Raw genomic sequence first — 17,903 nt, 5'->3', positions numbered from 1 at the left:
GTGAAACACAGCTGACTTCAGGAGAACACAGCCTGCACTCTCTATCAAAAGCCAGCGCTCTAAAATGGCCATGAAAATAATGCTGGTAGCCCACAAATGCCATGTGTGTTTGTGTTTGAACTTCTATTTAAAGAACACATGGGGAGACATCAAGCTTCTTCATGTAAACTTCACCTGTTGTAGACACACAGTGCACCAGCCAATCCAAAATCCCAGTACTTGAAATTTTAAATTAAGGTCTTAAGGATGCACAGACTTAACTATGCTTTGGAACATAATAAATTCTAGGCATCCCGTCAGGTCTGTAGTAAATGGGGTCTACTTGTTTGAAGATTTAAATCTTCTTTTGGGGAAATTCAAAGAATCTAGGCACATACAACCTTTCTATAACAGGTCTGCCAGGGTCAGAGTGGACCCCCACTTACACCAGAAATACCTTTGGCAGTGTACAACCACGAATACATGGTGGGATGTTCTTGTAACCTCAAGCAACCAGGAGAAAGCTCTGTAATGGTCACAAACCACTATTTCTGTCACAGGAAGGTTGCAAATCTCTCCAGAATAATTCTCCTACCTATGGTGAGCAGGCCTCGGAGGAAAATCATGTGCAGGTTCAGGGTAGTTGGAATAGCCAGCCCAACTGCAAAGCAAATGTTTGCCACATGGAAAACAAGATGATGAATCTCTTTCCAGTTTTCACATGCAGTCTCGTTGAAAGGCACAAGGGTAGCATTTTTTAAGTCTAGAACAGAACCTAGTGGAGGAACAGTGAGTGGGATAGTTGTCACAATACTCATCTTGGGACACTCCTGTAATGAGAGAGAGAGAGAAAAAAAAATTAAAAATCATTGTGCATTAAACTGAAGTGTATTAGACATATAGATGTATTTTAGAGTTAATTTGTCTGTTCCCAGGATATATTTCCCTTCATCATCAATGGTGAAAAAAAAAATCTACAAATGTCTTAAAAGTGCAAGCTGGGTGAGTAATGCTTCCCTGTCTCTTCTGAGAGTTAGACTTGAAGAATGACATTTCAAAATTTGGAAAGAAATACTACCGTTGTTCCTCCTCTCCCAGTAAACAGATGGCATCGAATCAGAAAAAGAGATACACAGATTGCTAAACTGTAACAAGTTTGCCAGTCTTTCAGGTAAATCACTTCACCTGCCTAGTATGAAGAAGCTTGCAAGACCTCCCCTTGTTTGTGGAACTCCTGGAGAAAATGAGACACTTGAAAAAGCTGATTTCTGACCTAAAAATACATAGGCTTTTGTTTTCATAATGAATCTAGGATATTTTCCTTTTGCCCTAGTTAAAAGGGAAAAAAGAGGTATCCGTAAGCAAATACCTTCCTCCTCAAAAAGTGAAAAATCACTGCAAAGAAAAACTGGAAGATTTCAAGACACCACCTTTAAAAATTCCTAAGATCAGTATCTCTAGGGAACTGCAGTCTGTGTTGCAAGCAGTCTCGATGGTCTCCTCAACCCAGAGCAGCTCCCAGCTGCAGGAACACAGCCATGCTCAGCCAGCCTCTCAGAAACAGAGGGGATCCGTGCTTCCAGCAAGGCACGTGAGGCCCCTCTCTGTACAGAGCTCACCTCGAGTCTCCTTAATGAAATACCTGCACGTATCCCGAGCAAACAGGATCCATAACAAGCAGCACGGTGGGATATGCATCCAAGTATGCGGATGCACATCCCTGCAGCGTCGTGTGCTCCCTGACTGCCCCCTGGTTCCTCTGCTCGGCAGACTTCTGAGTCACCTTTCATGCACTCAGTGTTTCCTTCAGCCTGGAATATGCTCAGTGCTTCTCTGTTATTTGAAAGGGCTGCTTGGGCTGTGAGGTAATTTTGAGTTGCTTCGCTTCCATCCATTCTTTTTATTACTCCTCCCCCACCCCCCAATTAAACTTGTGTACAAGGCATAAGCAAGCTGGAGAATTTTTTAATTCATCAGTCTTCTAAACTTTTCAGAGCAGTGGGGGGAAAAAAGACACCAGAAAGAAAACCTCTGCCAGCTCCTCTCCAATGCCCAGATCCTGTCACAGCTAAACCATCCTACAGAACACACAGAGTCAGATGCAGGATCAAACACTAGCACAGACATAGTGCTACTCATATCTGAATAGAAATTATTTTAAAAGGAAAATGGTATCTAAATTCTTACCAAATACATAATTATTTCTTAAAAGCTCACTTTCCTCTTTTCACTTCTACATTACTTATTCACTGAAGGTTGATTAAAATGTAGAGCTTTTGGTGTGTATATATATATATATATAAAATCTATTCTAAGTTGTTACCAACAACCACAGTGCTCAAACAAATTCACAGTCCAGGTATCATACAGGTACCATCCAAACACACCATTTTCTTTCAGCTCTTTCTCATGAATTTTGTGGCAGAGCCATAAAAGCAATTTCACTGTCCTGACAAAGCCACTCAAACACAGAGCCAAAGCATCAAGCCATAGAAGGCTGCAGGACCAGCATTTTAATGCACTCATAAGCAGAAAAATTGCTAACTGGGTAACAGTGCTTGTGCTCAACCTGCACCCATCTCATCATTATGCTTTTGTTGTTTTCAAACAATATGAAGCCCCTACACTGGAACAGCAGAATCTCAACATCCTTTGCAAAAAAGTTGCCAGCTGAGTTTCTATCTACATTCAGTTTCCCCATGCCTTGGCATCTGCCAATAAAAGCACCACATAACAACCCACCATTTGGTAACAGAACAAGACAACCAGTCTCCCATACAGATACAGAACAGCCACAAGTCCATCAACTCAAGATCAAAACAATGCTAGAAGTAACTTTGTCTGCCTTGATTACAAATCCACAAAGCATTCTGAACACCTGAATATTTTTTTTTTTAATAGCAAAATTTTCTCCCAAAATTTTTGGGAGAACGGAGCCTACCTTACTCTAAAGCTTGGCTATAAAGCATCACATGCTTGAAGACTGGAACCACAATGAGCCAATCAACCATAGGGCACAGAACCATCTCTTTCTCCTCACGAGCCAGCCAAAATAAAATTGCCTTCATTAACCACAGATATTGATGCCACAACCCACCAGCCATAAATAGTCATAGTGGGAATACTTTACTTCAACAAGAGTTGACTAAGTCAATAACAATTGACAATAAAGTGACAATAAATTGACAGCATTTGACAATAAAGTGTCCATAGTTGTAACAACAGGATGTTCAATGCTTTGGAAGTCTGGGCCACCTACTGAGTTGCCTACATTAGGACCTAAAAACCTAAATTTAGCCAAATCCCTGGTTATATACAAGCTATTTCTTTAATACCTTGAAGTCTTTATATGGCAACATTTGAACTTAAATCACTACTCACAACCAAACATTGACTCATCCTTATGCACTAGAAAACAGAGCAGAAAGCTACAAAACCTCTGTCAGCTGGCATTTTAAAGCTGGCAGGAATAGACCAAGGCTATCTGCAAAACGACACAGGGAGGGATAGTGACAGTGGCTCCGAAGGAGAGCTGCCCATGAATTTCAATGAGGGAACTCACTTGAGAACCAACAAGGCAAGCAAGCAGACAGAACTGCAAGCTTTAAACCAAAATGTTTGTCCATGGGTAACAACAGAAAGACAGATATTCAAAATAATAACTCTTTAATTTTTAGTCCCAGTTCTTTAGTCCTAACATCTACTGTTTAAAATAATATTGAAGAATTAGCAAAATAGCTGATGTTCGACAGATGAACAAGCAATTGTAATTTCCTACTCCTTTGTACCTCAGAGAGCCAAAAATCGATTTTGGAAGTATAGATTCAGGTCTTTAAAACTTTAATTTAGGGACACATGTGCTAGGAATTAAGGCAGCATAGGACTTGGAAGTCTTCAGCCTTCAATACATGAAGTCACATATTAATATCAGATGTCAAAACACATAGGGGCAAAACAATATGGAGAGTTTTGGGAAATAGTGTCAACTGAACCAAAAGCTCTATAGAGAATAAGACAAACAATTCAAAGCATACTTCTAAAATCCAGTAACTTTTTCCTTCACATGGATTCTGATACACTAAACTAAGAGTTTCAAAACTCAGTTGATTGAAAACTTAAGCCAACTTGTTACCCAAACAGGATAAAAAAAAATTAAAATTTTAAAAACAGCACTTGGTTGCATTTTAACATTAAATCTATCAGAAATGTGTATAGCTAACAACAAAGCCCTAGATGGGTTTTTTTGCTGTTGTTGTTAATTAATTTGATCAAGAGTTAAGGTAATAGATGGTTTAAAGTTTGAAAACAAAAAGTTCTCAGAACATAAACGAGGTGAGCTTACTCTGGCTTTTTCTATGTTTAGGATAGCTTTATACCAGAGGCCAAATTTCCAAACACTATTCCAAAAATATTTAGTCCCTAAATCTTCAGACACAAATGAGGGTTTTATGGATACCTACATAATGTTGACACAAGACGGACATAGCAGAAAAAAAAAGTTTAAAGCAGTTGATTCTAGTAGACCAGAACAGCCAAGCTGCACTGCTCAGCCAGTGCAGAGCATCCTATTCACATCACCATCCACTTTATTGAAATTATTCATCCCAGTTTACTGTTTAATGTCATTCAAATGAGCTTCTTAAAGCTTTGCTTTAATGTCTGTATACCTGTGCAGTCATTGCAAGTCTACAATCCATCGTTTATGTGGATGGATTTTGTGAGGAAAATAAAAAATATAAAAAAAATCAAGCTCTACAGTTGTTTGGGTTGTTTTGAGACGGGTTTTTTGTGTCTTTGTTTGATTTTGTTTTAAATCATCCTGCAGAACTTTAAGTATTCTTCTATGTTCTTGTAGCACAAAAGCTGCATAGAGAATTTAGACAATCAATAATTTCTTTGTTTTTGTAAGCCAAAGAGAAACTAATAGTGCTAGCATAAAGTTAATTACAGTATAAATTACCAGTTTTCTTTTTATAATGAAGTGTGAGTGAATGGGAAAGTGGTAGAAGAAAAGATGTATTTGAATATGCTCTCTGGGGCAAGCTCACTTCTAGTAAACATGTCATGAGCTACAGAAATGCGTCAGCCTTACTTTACACCTTTTTTTTCTAGACAAAATCGATCATTTTCATTCCGCGCAGGTAACAAAACCATCCGTACGGCGCGAAATCCTCTTGGGGATAATGTTTAATTTAAGAGCAGCGTGGCTGCGCTATGGCAGTGGAAGTTTGTTAACTGCGTTTGAGCTCAACTCTGCCTTTAGATCACATCGCACAGAGAGCCCGAGCTGAGGGGACGCAACCACGGCAGTCACCCCGTAGCCCTGCTCTTCACCGACGTGCGAACATCAAACTCATCTTTACCACGCACACGAAAAAAAAAAAAAAAAAAAAAAATTACTAAAATACATTAAAATCATCGAACACCCCGGTCCGTTCCCCTCAACAGAGTCATTTCCAAGGCAAGAAGGTCACCACCGCAGAGCCCCGGCAGCTGCGCCAGCAGCGAGACCCCGAGTGCCGAAAAGGGAAGGCGGAGACCGGGACGCCTTCCCCCCGCAAAGCGACGGGCAAGCAGCTCCGGCCAGGAGCACGAAACCCGGCGCCCCCGGCTCCCCCCGCTGACCCGGAGGCAGAAGGACCCCCAGCCAGCCGGGGCTACCCTCGGCCGCTCAGGTAAGCCTCCCGGGCTCGCTGCCCTCCCCACCGAGGGGCTGTCCCCGACCCTCCCGGTACGACGGGAGCTCCCCTTACCTTCTCCGCGTCCTCGGAAAAGTTTGCCGGGCGCCCTGTCCGGCCGGGACAGAACGAGTCCGAGCTTAAACACAACCACTCTTCACCTCTCCCGCCGCGGCCACCGAGCCGCCGCTGTGACTAAAATAGGCAGAAGCGGCGGGGAGGCTGCGGGCGGCGCCAGCACCGGGGACGGCACCGAGCGAACGCACCGCGCAGGCGCCTCCCGCCCGGCCCGGCCCGGGGGCTGCGGGCGGCGGGGCCGTGGGGACAGGTGCGGCCGCCAGGGGGCGCTGCGGGGCGCGGGGCGGGCGGGGGGGGTGCGGGTGCCCCCGGGGTTCGGGGTCTGCGCCGCCCGCAGTGCCCAGGGGTGAGCCCAAGCATCGCCTCCGAATATTCCCCTCCCGCCCCCCTTCCTCTTTCCAGTGTGGAAGTTGTGAGCTCTGAGGGGTCTCGGGTGAAGCGACGCAAAGCCGGGGGGTGAAGGTCCCCCCGGAGAGGGCTCCGTCGGCTGTGGAGTGAAGCCAGAGGTGAGGCAACGCGCCTCGCGTTTGGGTGGCTAAAATTGCAAGAGCCGAATGTTCCCCTAAACGGGTGGCAAAGTTGTATTGCCCCTACATGGTGGCTCAAGGAGTCGCAGTAGCCTTAATAAAACTGATCATCAACTTGGCATCTGCTGTGGTGGCTTTGTCACCAGCACAACGTTTAAGAAATGTCACCGAGTTTGCTCGCGAGGCAGTGTGACAGCCCCCAGCATAAGCGTGGCCCTAAAGTGGGACACTGGTGTCCCTGCGTGCTGGCACACTGCTGTGCTGGTGTCCTGCACCACCAATCTTGCAGGGTGGGCAAAGCAGCCTCCAAGCTACTTCATCTCCAGGATGCTGTTGTGTGTCATCCAGCGAGGGAAGGCACTGCAGACACAGCCTGTGGGCACCCCAGCCCATCCCAAAACCTGACTGTCAGTGATAAATGAGGACTGCAAAGGCAGAAAATCTCTTTCAGTATATTCTGATGAGCTAGCTACAAAGTGGAGTTACTTTTTCAGCAGCCAAGAAGAGCATATGGTCAGCATTACACTTAAATATGTTTGGAAGGACGAATGCAGAATACTGAATCTCTTTTGAAGCAATTGTTCATACACATACACGTCGACATGTGTCCCAGAAGACTCTGGTTTTGTTATGGTTGTTCTTGGCTTTCCATCTTGGAGCAGAGATTCAGTTCTTTCCAGTGAACATGGTTTTCATGAACCCTGATGCCTGGTATTGAGACCTGATTGTCGAAAATATATTATGAACTAAAATTATGAAAGGCTTGATTTGGAACTGTGTTTCCTCTGACTGGCCAGTCATTCTTATGTATGTATTTGCTATTTTCCAAGATATGCAAATGGAGCTGGAAAAAGGGTAGGAAGAGCAAGTTAGGGTAGCATGGCTACAGGAATGGTCATGCGAGGTAGCATCTAGCATGTGTTTGAGATTGATAATACTCAGCTATGCTTGCTGGAGCAAGGTCAAGTATCTCCCAAAAACAGCACAAAACAGCCTTGTCAGAGAGTTCCTAACCAAATCAAGACTGATGTGTAACTATTTTCAAGCACATTTCTGAATGTTACGTATTGGAGAAACACAGTTTGCTATACTACACTTTCATAGTAGTAGGATATAGCAAAGGGTACTTTTCCTGTTACTCTCCAGGTCTTCTCAGTTTCTGCGGTGAATCTTGGTGAGAAACAGCAACTGCCTAGCCCATTGCAAAAAAATCCTAGTTAGGAATACTTGGCAATGATCTAATAATACTTGCTGCCATACACAACTGTAGAACTTTGTCCTAATAGCAGCCAGCCTCTTGGGATCTTTATATTTCAGTATATTTGGGATTAAATATAATTTCCACTGTGCCACAGAGCAATAAGTACCAAGACTTTCAGCTGTCAGCAGAAAGAGAGAAATAAGGGGGGATCTCCAGGAGGGCCATAAGCAGATGAAGAGTGTAGACATGGCTCTGATAGACTCTGGAGCTGTGCCTTGGTATAGACCTGCACAGAGAAGAGGAGCCTTCCTTTCTTTAATATAAAGATTAGCATCAAGTTTATTTAAAGAGTAGCACATAGTCCTATGCAGATATTAAGGGCCATAATTTTCCACAACCTCTAGTTTTATAAATAATACTACATAACATAGTTAACATTATCTACATTTATATATTTATCTATATATATTTATCTATATAGTTAAATACATAACGTAAACATTTTTGAAGTAGAATGTGTTCAGTAGTTCTTCCTTTTATTTTAGCATTAAAATATGCTAAAATAGCATATGTTGTTCCCTTAAACCAAGGTCTCCTACTGTGGAAAAATAGTCTGGTTTAATTAAATTAGTTTTATGTCCTACTCTTAAAATGCTATACAGAGTTAGAGGGTTGGTTTAACCTTCTGTCTGTATCAGTAAGGAACAAGTTCACCGAAGTCTGCAAATACAAATTAATCTAAGAGAGGCAAGAATTAAAAACCTGTTTGCATCTACATTGATGAGGTGTTGGCTTCAAACAGCCCAATCAATTTTTAGAGATTTGTGTTGAATTGATGCATTTTGTAAACAAAGACAGCCGTGTTACAGCTGCTCATTGATGCAGGCTTCTCACTCTGTCACATTTCTCTTCTGCTACTGAAGTCTTGATCACTGAAGTACCAACTCCAGTTGTTTAGTAATTTTCCATGGTAAGGATCCAGAGTAGAAAAACATCACCCGTATGTTGCAAATTGCTCAGTCTTGTTCTTATCTCCAGCAACCTGCTCTGCGATCTTTGACACCATCCTCTCAGATCCTGGCTGTTCCTCTCTAGTACAGGAGAAACGGGGGATGCTGTCAGTGTGGGGAGATGTTGCTCAGAGGAGGTCAGGCGGGAGTTCAGAATCACAGCTGACACCAGAGTCCCTCTCCTGCTTCTCAGCTCAGCTTAGCCAGGCACCAAAAGACTTTACTAACCAGATGCTAAAATAACTTTTTTGTAAAATTGCAAGAGCCCTGCCTCTTCCAAATGAGAGCCTGATTCCGTAGCCTTTTTTAGGCAAAGTTTTCACTAAAGAGAACAAATGCTTTGTATTCTGGGACCTCAGATATGCCAGGCTGACAGGGCTATTTTCAGACAATGGGCAAGATCTATGAAATGTTTCCATTTATAGTTTCAGGGAGCATACTCAGCATCCACAGTCTAAAGGATGCCTCCTCTAAATTAATCTGTTAAACTCCCTCTACAAACAATGCAAGGGGTGTCTTTTAGAAAGTGATCACTCCTGTTTTTGTTTGAAAGCTGTCTGGAGCGAGAAGAAATACGCTGGCATAGCTCAGAAATGACACATTTCAGAGAGACGAATCCCATCCCAGATGCTGAAATTATCGCCCGTATACCTGAAAAATTACACATATTTTCCACAGAAAAATAATTAATTTGGGTTTGGCCTGAAATCTTCTTTGAGGATTACATTTAGTAGAAGGAAGTCTGTATGGGAAAGACTGTGGAAGATAAATACTCTCTCTGCTATTTAATATTCTGGAGGTTTATTTAAAAATATTAAAAATTTTAATAATATAAAATAGAAAATACTTATTTAAAATATTCTGGAGGTTTATTTAAACCTCCACTGCGTGCATTCTGGTGCATTTTTACCTGAGACACTCCTACAGCCACTTTCTAATATACTGTGACACACAGTCTGGCAATTTTTCCCATGCTTTCTCTGCAGGGACAGTGTCTCCAGCTTACACAAGAAAGGCTATTTATTGTGAACCCTTTCTGAATATGAGATATAAAACATAATAATCCAGGGTTTACAAGTGTCTGAATGATATTAGAGTAATTGGTTGTTGCAAACGCAGAGCCAGGAGCTTTCTTCTAAAATGATCTATCCAAGTATCCAAGCTGTAACAGATGCACTGGTATGTCAAAGATGTTTATCCAAAGGGTACACAGTCCTGAGGTATAAAGGCAGAGTTAAATTGTTTGATATTCAAGTTATCTAAACCGTGCTCGATAAACAATTTATTCAATCACACTCAGCAATTATCCCTGTTCCCAAATTATGCGTGAGCAGTCTCCTGCTGACAATTTAATTTGTATGTTCCTAATATTCAATTGCTCACTGAGTGATTTCTATGAATATACTCAAGCCTGTGATCTGCTTGCAAGTGCTTTTCCTGGGACTGTTGCTTGGAGGGCCTGCTCCGCTTGCTCTAGCACTGCTGCCTAAATCATATCGTTCCCAAAAAAATCCCCAAACCATGCTACAAAACCGATTGGATTTCCTAAGGCCGGGTTGATGGTGCAGCTGTCCCTGCTCTGCCGGAGCTGCTTCCTACCAGCAGCCGGGAATAACAGGGAACCTGTCCCCAGTGGGTCTCCTTTTTTTTCCTGGAAAGAGAAGAATACTGGGAATGGGTTTTGGGCACATCGCTTGTCCAGGACTCAAAGTTGCAATTGACAGGTTGCTCTTAGTTAATACAAGGCTCCTCTTACTTCACACATAGCTGGTAGACAAGTAATAAAGCAGTGTTTTGGTGTTGTATCTGTCCCCTAGTTGGGTGACAGCCCAGTTCTTAGGGGTCCAGGCTACAGCATATTTGGCAGGGCTGCTAGAGAACTGGCTGTGGTTTTTCTGTTTCCTTTTCTGGACAATTTCCACGCCCAATGAAACTTTGAAATGATCACGCAAAGACATCTGTGCTAATCCTCAAGCAAATCCACCTCAACTGCACCTTACTATGTTGGCTCTGCAGAGATCTTTGTGAATTTAGGACTGTTGGCATATGAACTGCAAATATTGTCAGGGTATAAAATGTACTCATGCTTTAGGGTGTTGATACAATGGCAGTTAATGTTTTGGTGCAATATTAGTCCTTTTCAGCTTTGCATTTTGATGTGGCTTCTTTTTCGAGAAACAAAAGCTAGGCTTGAATCTCCAGGACCTTGCATATTTGCATCATTAAAAACAACCATTTTTTTAAAGGACTTCTTTAAATAATTGAAAAGTATTTAGAATTTTATTTCAACATTTTAAAAATGAACTAGATAACGAGTGTTTAACATATTTTTTAAAAAATCCAGAAAGCTAATTTAAATACTCAAGGAAGGAAGACAGAGAGGAAGCGGGGGAATGGCACAAAATTAGTCTAAGGAATTGTTTACATAAGCAACAGGGAAAGCATGTAGGACTTGAGAGTGAAAATACTTCACACTCTGAGGGGGAAGAAAAGGTAAATAAGTTAGCTCAGAAGAACTGCAAATTAGAAGCTTTTTTAAAGTTAAATTTGTCTTTGCAAAAAGACTGAGAAGAGAGCAAGGGTAGGGAGAAGCTGAATAATTCCACGAAGAAACAGGTCACTGATACCAGGACACTAACCAAGACAAAATAAATGCTAAGAAGAGAAGTTCAAGGACAAAAAGCAAACCAGGAATGCACAAGTTCAGTCTAAATGTACAGAAATTAGTTGATGTAGCCCAAGTATCAAGAATGAGTATTTTTATGCACTTGTTAAATTAGCAGTTCTAAATAAGAGTCTTTGAAATACTGCTTGTTTTGAGAATAAACCTTAAGGAGATAATAAGCACCCAATTTCTGCAATAGCTGCCTCCCCTACCATTTCACAAGAGTCAGCATCAAGCAGTTGCTAAGGAGCATCTGGTCCACATTTACTCTGCTCCCTGTCTATGCTGCTATGTCTATAGATGCTGGACTCAGTTGTGCATATAGCAAATGACTGTCAAAATGTGTGCAGAGTTATGGTATATCCCAACTGCTTCTTGCTGCTGTGATCTTTGAGAGTGAAAGCAAACACAGAATTGAGAAAACATATATTTTCTCCAAATTTCAATGAATAAATAAGACCAGCCTTCTGAGTATTGTTTATTATACTTTGTTCGGTAAAGAAAAAAGCAACAAAACCCCCTATTGTATAGGGTTAAAACCAGGGATACAGACTGCAATAAACATACAGATATATATGTAAGATTATTGCTTTTGCATGTAGTGTACATACCACAGTATAAAGCAGTTTCAGAACTAAAATTGCAATGGCTAAAAAAAAAAGTACTAATAATTTGTAAAATCAAAACCAGTAAATTTTTTTTATGTTCCATATTTGATTTCAGTCTCAATATTTGTTTATTTTATCCTACTGATAATTACTCATTTCTTCTTTAAAAAACGAACATACATACTGAAAGCACATTATGTTTTTGAGAAGCTATTAGAAAACAAGAAGATGGAAAGCCAGTAAAAGTCAGTGTTCCGTGCTGTATGATGCTGTATGACTGGTTTTTAAGAAGTACTACCCATCAACCCACTAGGGAGATCTGCTTAAAAATATCATCTGAGAGGACCTGGCCTTTCTGTAAATGAAAACAGAACAGTTTTGTTTCATATTCAAAATAAGTACTGAAACTATTTTATATAAGCTATATATCTCTTAGTAAAATAGATCATCTTCTACAACTGGATTCAGTAAAATTTTTAACAAGAGCAAGCTAAATGAACAAAGTGCAGTAAGGATTTCCAGTTATGGGAACTGCTGATACTCATCCTTGCATATCCTACCAGATATGACCTGGCTTGATTCAGCTTTTATTATGGGCTTAGTTATTTTGTCCTTATCCCAGTGTCAGAGAACACATATTGAAAGACAAAGGTGCATACCCAGCATTTTTTGAACCTATGCCAGAGCTTACCTTCTGGTATCCCACCCTTATAGCCATGTCCTACAGTTGGTCCCTGGAAGTCCAAACCCAGTGTGTCCTGTACACTTCTTAGGAATCCCTAAAACCTACACATGGGAAACGCTGAACACAGCTGTGTGCTTCACCCCTGTGAATCATAGAATCATAGAATTGGCTGGGTTGGAAGGGACCTCAGAGATCATCAAGTCCAACCCTTGATCCACTATCGCTGCAGTTACCAGACCATGGCACTGAGTGCCACATCCAGTCTCTTTTTAAATATCTCCAGGGACGGAGAATCCACCACTTCCCTGGGCAGCCCATTCCAATGCTTGATCACCCTCTCAGTAAAGAAATTCTTTCTAATGTCCAACCTAAACCTCCCCCGGCACAACTTGAGACCGTGCCCTCTTGTCTTGCTGAGAGTTGCCTGGGAAAAGAGACCAACCCCCCCCTGGCTACACCCTCCTTTCAGGGAGTTGTAGAGAGTGATGAGGTCTCCTCTGAGACTCCTCTTCTCCAGACTGAACAGCCCCAGCTCCCTCAGCCTCTCCTCATAGGACTTGTGCTGGAGTCCCTTCACCAGCCTGGTTGCCCTCCTTTGGATCTGCTCCAGGACCTCAATCTCCTTCCTAAACTGAGGGGCCCAGAACTGGACACAGGACTCGAGGTGTGGCCTCACCAGTGCTGAGTACAGGGGCAGAATCACTTCCCTGGACCTGCTGGCCACGCTGTTCCTGATACAGGCCAGGATGCCATTGGCCTTCTTGGCCACCTGGGCACACTGCTGGCTCATGTTCAGCTTCCTGTCAATCCAGACTCCCAGGTCCCTTTCTGCCTGGCTGCTCTCAGCCACTCTGTGCCCAGCCTGGAGCTCCCCATGGGGTTGTTGTGGCCCCAGCTCTGGCAGGACCTGAGATCATCCAGACCCAATTCCTGCCTGGGGACAGAGACCCACTCACCTTTCACAGGTCTGATGTGCAGTTGCTACAGAAGTTGGTGGTGGTGCTGCCCACTTCTATACAATGACATAGTAGTCAGAGCATTTATCCATGCAATTGGATTTTTGGCTTCAAGTTTCTTTTTGAGCCTGAGGTAACTTAATCCCAGAAAATTATTGTATCCCCCAGGCTCTAGACAAGTTTGGGTGGAGAGTTAGTAGTGAATACAATGAAGTCTACAGAATTCACTGCAAAAAATTAGCAATATTTGTGGCTTGCAGAGTGATGACTTGGATCCAAACTCTCTGCTGTCAGAACCACCTGCAAAGCTACCCTCTAGAAGGGCTTTTGCCAGCCATGGTTTGGGACATGACCCTGATTCCTGCTTGTGCTTGTGCTGCCTTTCTCCTACACACTCCTGATGATCAAGCTCCACCTACAGAGTTTGATTCACCAGGATGAGGTGGCTTGAATTACACACTAAGTTCAATTAACTCTTTTGATTAACACAGAAGCAGAGTTAGAGTAAACAGAAAGTGCAGACAGACAAAAAATTTACAAGGAAGAAAAGGTAATGTGAATCAGACAAACTATAAAAAAATGGACGTTTTCCCTTTTAAGCTCTGAACCTATTATATTTTTATGCATATTAATGTAATAAAAGTATTTTCAGGAGCGGATTAACAGATCAACCTAGTAAGATATTTATTTGTTCTACTGTAAAAAAATATTTGTTATACAGTAACACTTTGGAGCAGTATAATATGTATACAATTATAGGAATAGAAAGAACATTCAGCAAATAGATATTATTTTTTTCTTTTTATAACTAAATAGTTTTCTTCTATCTAAGCATCTACAGATTTGTTTCATTTTTAACACATGGTTTGCAAGACCTGCTTATATGAGCAAGACAACACTATATTTTTTTTTCATGTATATTGAGCCCAAATACATATTATAATTTAAAATAACTGAAAAATATAGAGTACTTTTTTGCTGGAAATGCAGCTTCAATATATTAGTTAATTACTGCAAGCAAATACCTTTTGTGTCATGTTACAAATCTATACAATTTAATCCAAGCATGTATTCATCTTTCCCTGGATTATCTTACCAGAAGTCATGTATCTATCTATATGCAGAGTTTGCTCTAATTCTTTCCATTACTGAGTTTACTTTGATCACTATTGCATTTGCTGATTTATTGCAGGGCAATTAATTCTTGAAAACTGGGGACCAGGATGGCACTTTTTGGTCACCGAGTCCTGCTGCTATTATCATGGGCAACCCCATAAAATGATCTTTTTCATTCAGTACTTACAATTTGCCTTGCATAGTGGTGTTAATTATAATAGTATTTTGGGATGCATTCTCTATGAGTTGTACAGTGGGAGTTAAAACACCACTTGGAATCTGTTACCTGTACTTATACAACTGGTAGTTAATCATGCATTATCTAATGAAAGAATTGCAGGGTCAGTCCCATACTTATTTAAGGTATTTATCAGACAAGCATTGCTCTGCCAAAGGACCACAGTGAACCTGCCCCTGGAGTCCTGACTTTGGGAAATGATTTAGTGGTTAAGGTGGTGTAGGACTGATGGCTGAACTTGGTGATCTTGAAGGCCCTTTCCAACCATCATGATTCTATGATTAAGCAAGACATTCTTTGAAGCTCTCACAACACATTTCTTCATCCAATACATTTGTAACAGTTACAAACAATAGTTACAAACAATACATATAAAATAAGACCCTCCTGGATAAAATCTGTAACAAGTTGACTGGTGCTTTCTTGTTTTTCTCTTTGGACTGTCCTAGACCATGTGTTTTTAAGCTTGTGCACTACGGCTGAGCCCTTCTGCAGCCTGAAAGGGTGTTTCCAGCATGATGTTCACAAGTTTAAAATCTCTGGAAGATCAGCTGATGCTTACGAGTGGCCAAATCACCATGTGCACCAGGTTCTGCCACACTTACTGTAACAATAAACAGAGACATAACCCCATAAATTATTATGGAACTGATAAAAAGTAAAAGGTGAGAAAAGGGGAATCACTGCAGAACGAGAAAAGGATTCACTGGTAGTGTCCTCAATTCACAAAGCAGCACAGATTCAAGTATCCATTGACTTAAACCATTTCTTAAGGAGCTTGACCCGCTCACTGGTAATTCCTGAGAAATAACATGGGCATAAATTGGATGATCCTTAAATCAGAGCTTCATCTAGCTCTAAATGTTTCATAGCCTATAAAATGATCACAGAATCACAGAACTGTTTAGGTTGGAAGGGACCTTTACAGGTCATCTAGACCAACCACCCTGCAGTGAGCAGGGACATTGTCACTCAAATAGGTGTTCAGAGCACCATCCAACCAGACCTTGGATGTTTCCAGGGATGGGGCATCTACCACCTCACTGACAACCTGTTCCAGTATTCCACCAGCCCCCCTGTAAAAAAACTTCTTCCGTATATCTAGTCTAAAGCTACCATCTTTTGGTTTATAACCATTACCTCCTGGTCCTGTCACTACAGGCCCTAGTAAAAGTCTGTCCCCATCTTTCTCATAAGCCTCCTTTATCTATTGTAATGCCACAATAAGTAGTCCCTGGAGGCTTCTCTTCTCCAGGTTGAACAACCCCAGCCCTCTAATGACTGGGCATACATGGTACCACAAAAGATTGTATTACTTCATAGACATCAGTCTGAGTACTTTAAAAGTAGAGTACACAGCTCAACCAAAACATTGGTTTCTGAGTCACATAACAGAGCATAGTTCACAGTATATTTTAAAAGTGCTTTCAAGATTAAAAAAGGAAAAACAAACCAAAACAGGGGTGAAGAAGGCTTGCTGTCTCACTTCTAGTCCTTTTGAGTGTACTTTTATTGTTGTAGATATATAGGCCCTGAATTATACAGCTGAAACATCCTGCTACTCATGACTCAAACAGATGCTAGAAAACTGGAAACAATTTTTAAAAAGTGACTCAAAGCCCAGAAACCACAGTTGCAAAACCTAAACAAGAGCATGTTCAGATACTGACTCAGAAATATTCTCGTAGAGATTTCTGATTTCTCCAGCAGAGCAAAACATCACAGGGGATTGTCATTGGAAACCAGGGTGAAACCAAGGCACTAATCAGTCATGAAGAATAAGAAATACCTAAGTATGTAGTGAAGCATCCATCACTCCAGAGCAAGTACCTTTCTAAGAAGTATGTTAGAATTTAAATAGAATATATGAGCTCAATACAGAAATAGGATGGGCAAAACTCCTTGGTCTTATTTTGGAGGTGAAGCTGATAGTAAAAATTTATTAAATGCTTATCCTAAGGCAAGTTTTCTCAAAGACATATATGGGACAAGCTCATACGGTCAAGAAAACTGAGGAGAGCATTAACTGATGTTTTGTATTATGCCTACGTCCAAAATGCTTTTTTTTTTTTTTAATGTCTCTAGGGTATAATATTTTTATGTTTGCAGACTGCCAGCATATAAAACATTAATTATAAACTTCATATTGGTCCAACACATTTTATAGCACAAGAAATTTTATTGGAATGAGAGACTGGGAAACTCTTGTTGAATCACCTCTTGGAAAACAGCATTAAGGTTTTCTGCACGTGGCATGCCCAGCTTGGCCAGGAGAAGCAGAGTGGGGAGCGTGAGGCACAGCCTGAGTGACCACATCCACAAGAGATGATGCACCTCTTACCCACCCCAAGCACGGGGCACTGCTGAAAAGTAACTCACAATACTAATCACAGCACTGATGTCACATGAGAATACCTGTCCTGAGTCACACAAATGGGTCAGGACACCTGCTATTCTTGTCCCTTAATTGTGACCTGAAGAAAAGTACAGGAAGAGGCCACAGGGAGATGTGCATCCTTACTACACTCTGTTGTGCCCGAGTTATCCCCTGGGCTGGTCTTTAATCACCACCAATATACTTGCTGTTTGCATTCTTTCAGTTCTCCTTTGACCAAGGCAAAGTAGCTCTGTGACTCAAGGACTTCACACAGTCAGTAATACACACAGCACACACCGTGGGGAGGGGTTATTAGCAGGATTTGGGGATTATCACAATGAATGTTATGGTACTTATGTTCAGCAGATTTTCCTGTCTGAAAAAGGGATGAAGCCAAAAGCCAAACTCTTACAGTGCAACCTGTTCTACACTGAAAGTTCTCCAAAGAGCTGGTGTTTCAAGTCCCTTCTTTCTTATACGTACAGCATATCTTTCAAGCACGTGGTTGTATAATTAAAGTCCTCAAGCAACAACTCCTATGGTCTAACCTAATATGGATACTCACACAGAAACAATGGTTGTCCTTCCAAACCGCTCAGCAATTTTAAAATATTAAAAATGTGATCTACCTCAGATCTATCAAGCTGCAATACAGTCTCATAAAATAGTAATGCTTCTTATTTTTTGATTACTGGCAGGCATGAAGCATAGCAGCAGGAAGGTGCCTTGGCAAAGACATTCAGACACTTCTCCCCAAAGGCACAGTGACCTCAAAGGTCAAAACC

The 17,903-nt window shown here is 41.5% G+C and overlaps 1 protein-coding gene across 3 annotated transcripts in view; it reads right to left on the bottom strand.

Moving 5' to 3' along the window:
- Positions 1 to 17,903, bottom strand: part of POPDC1 (popeye domain cAMP effector 1) — a 42,040-nt gene that overhangs the window by 22,791 nt on the left and 1,346 nt on the right. Inside the window, exons 1-2 of one of the 3 annotated variants that reach the window (XM_071741249.1) lie at positions 5,733 to 5,905; positions 575 to 809 (exon numbers count right to left, since the gene is read on the bottom strand). In XM_071741249.1, the coding sequence (XP_071597350.1) occupies positions 575 to 797 (223 nt within the window). In that variant the 5' untranslated portion in view covers positions 798 to 809; positions 5,733 to 5,905. Of the gene's footprint in view, positions 1 to 574; positions 810 to 5,732; positions 5,906 to 17,903 lie in introns of those variants that run through there. The other 2 variants (XM_071741247.1, XM_071741248.1) reach the window with 2 other exon arrangements.

This window comes from Heliangelus exortis, chromosome 3 (assembly GCF_036169615.1).
Source record: "Heliangelus exortis chromosome 3, bHelExo1.hap1, whole genome shotgun sequence".
Taxonomy (NCBI): Eukaryota; Metazoa; Chordata; class Aves; order Apodiformes; family Trochilidae; genus Heliangelus; species Heliangelus exortis.
The sequence above is the reverse complement of the archived record's forward strand: the minus strand, read 5'-3'. Positions and strand labels throughout refer to the sequence as shown.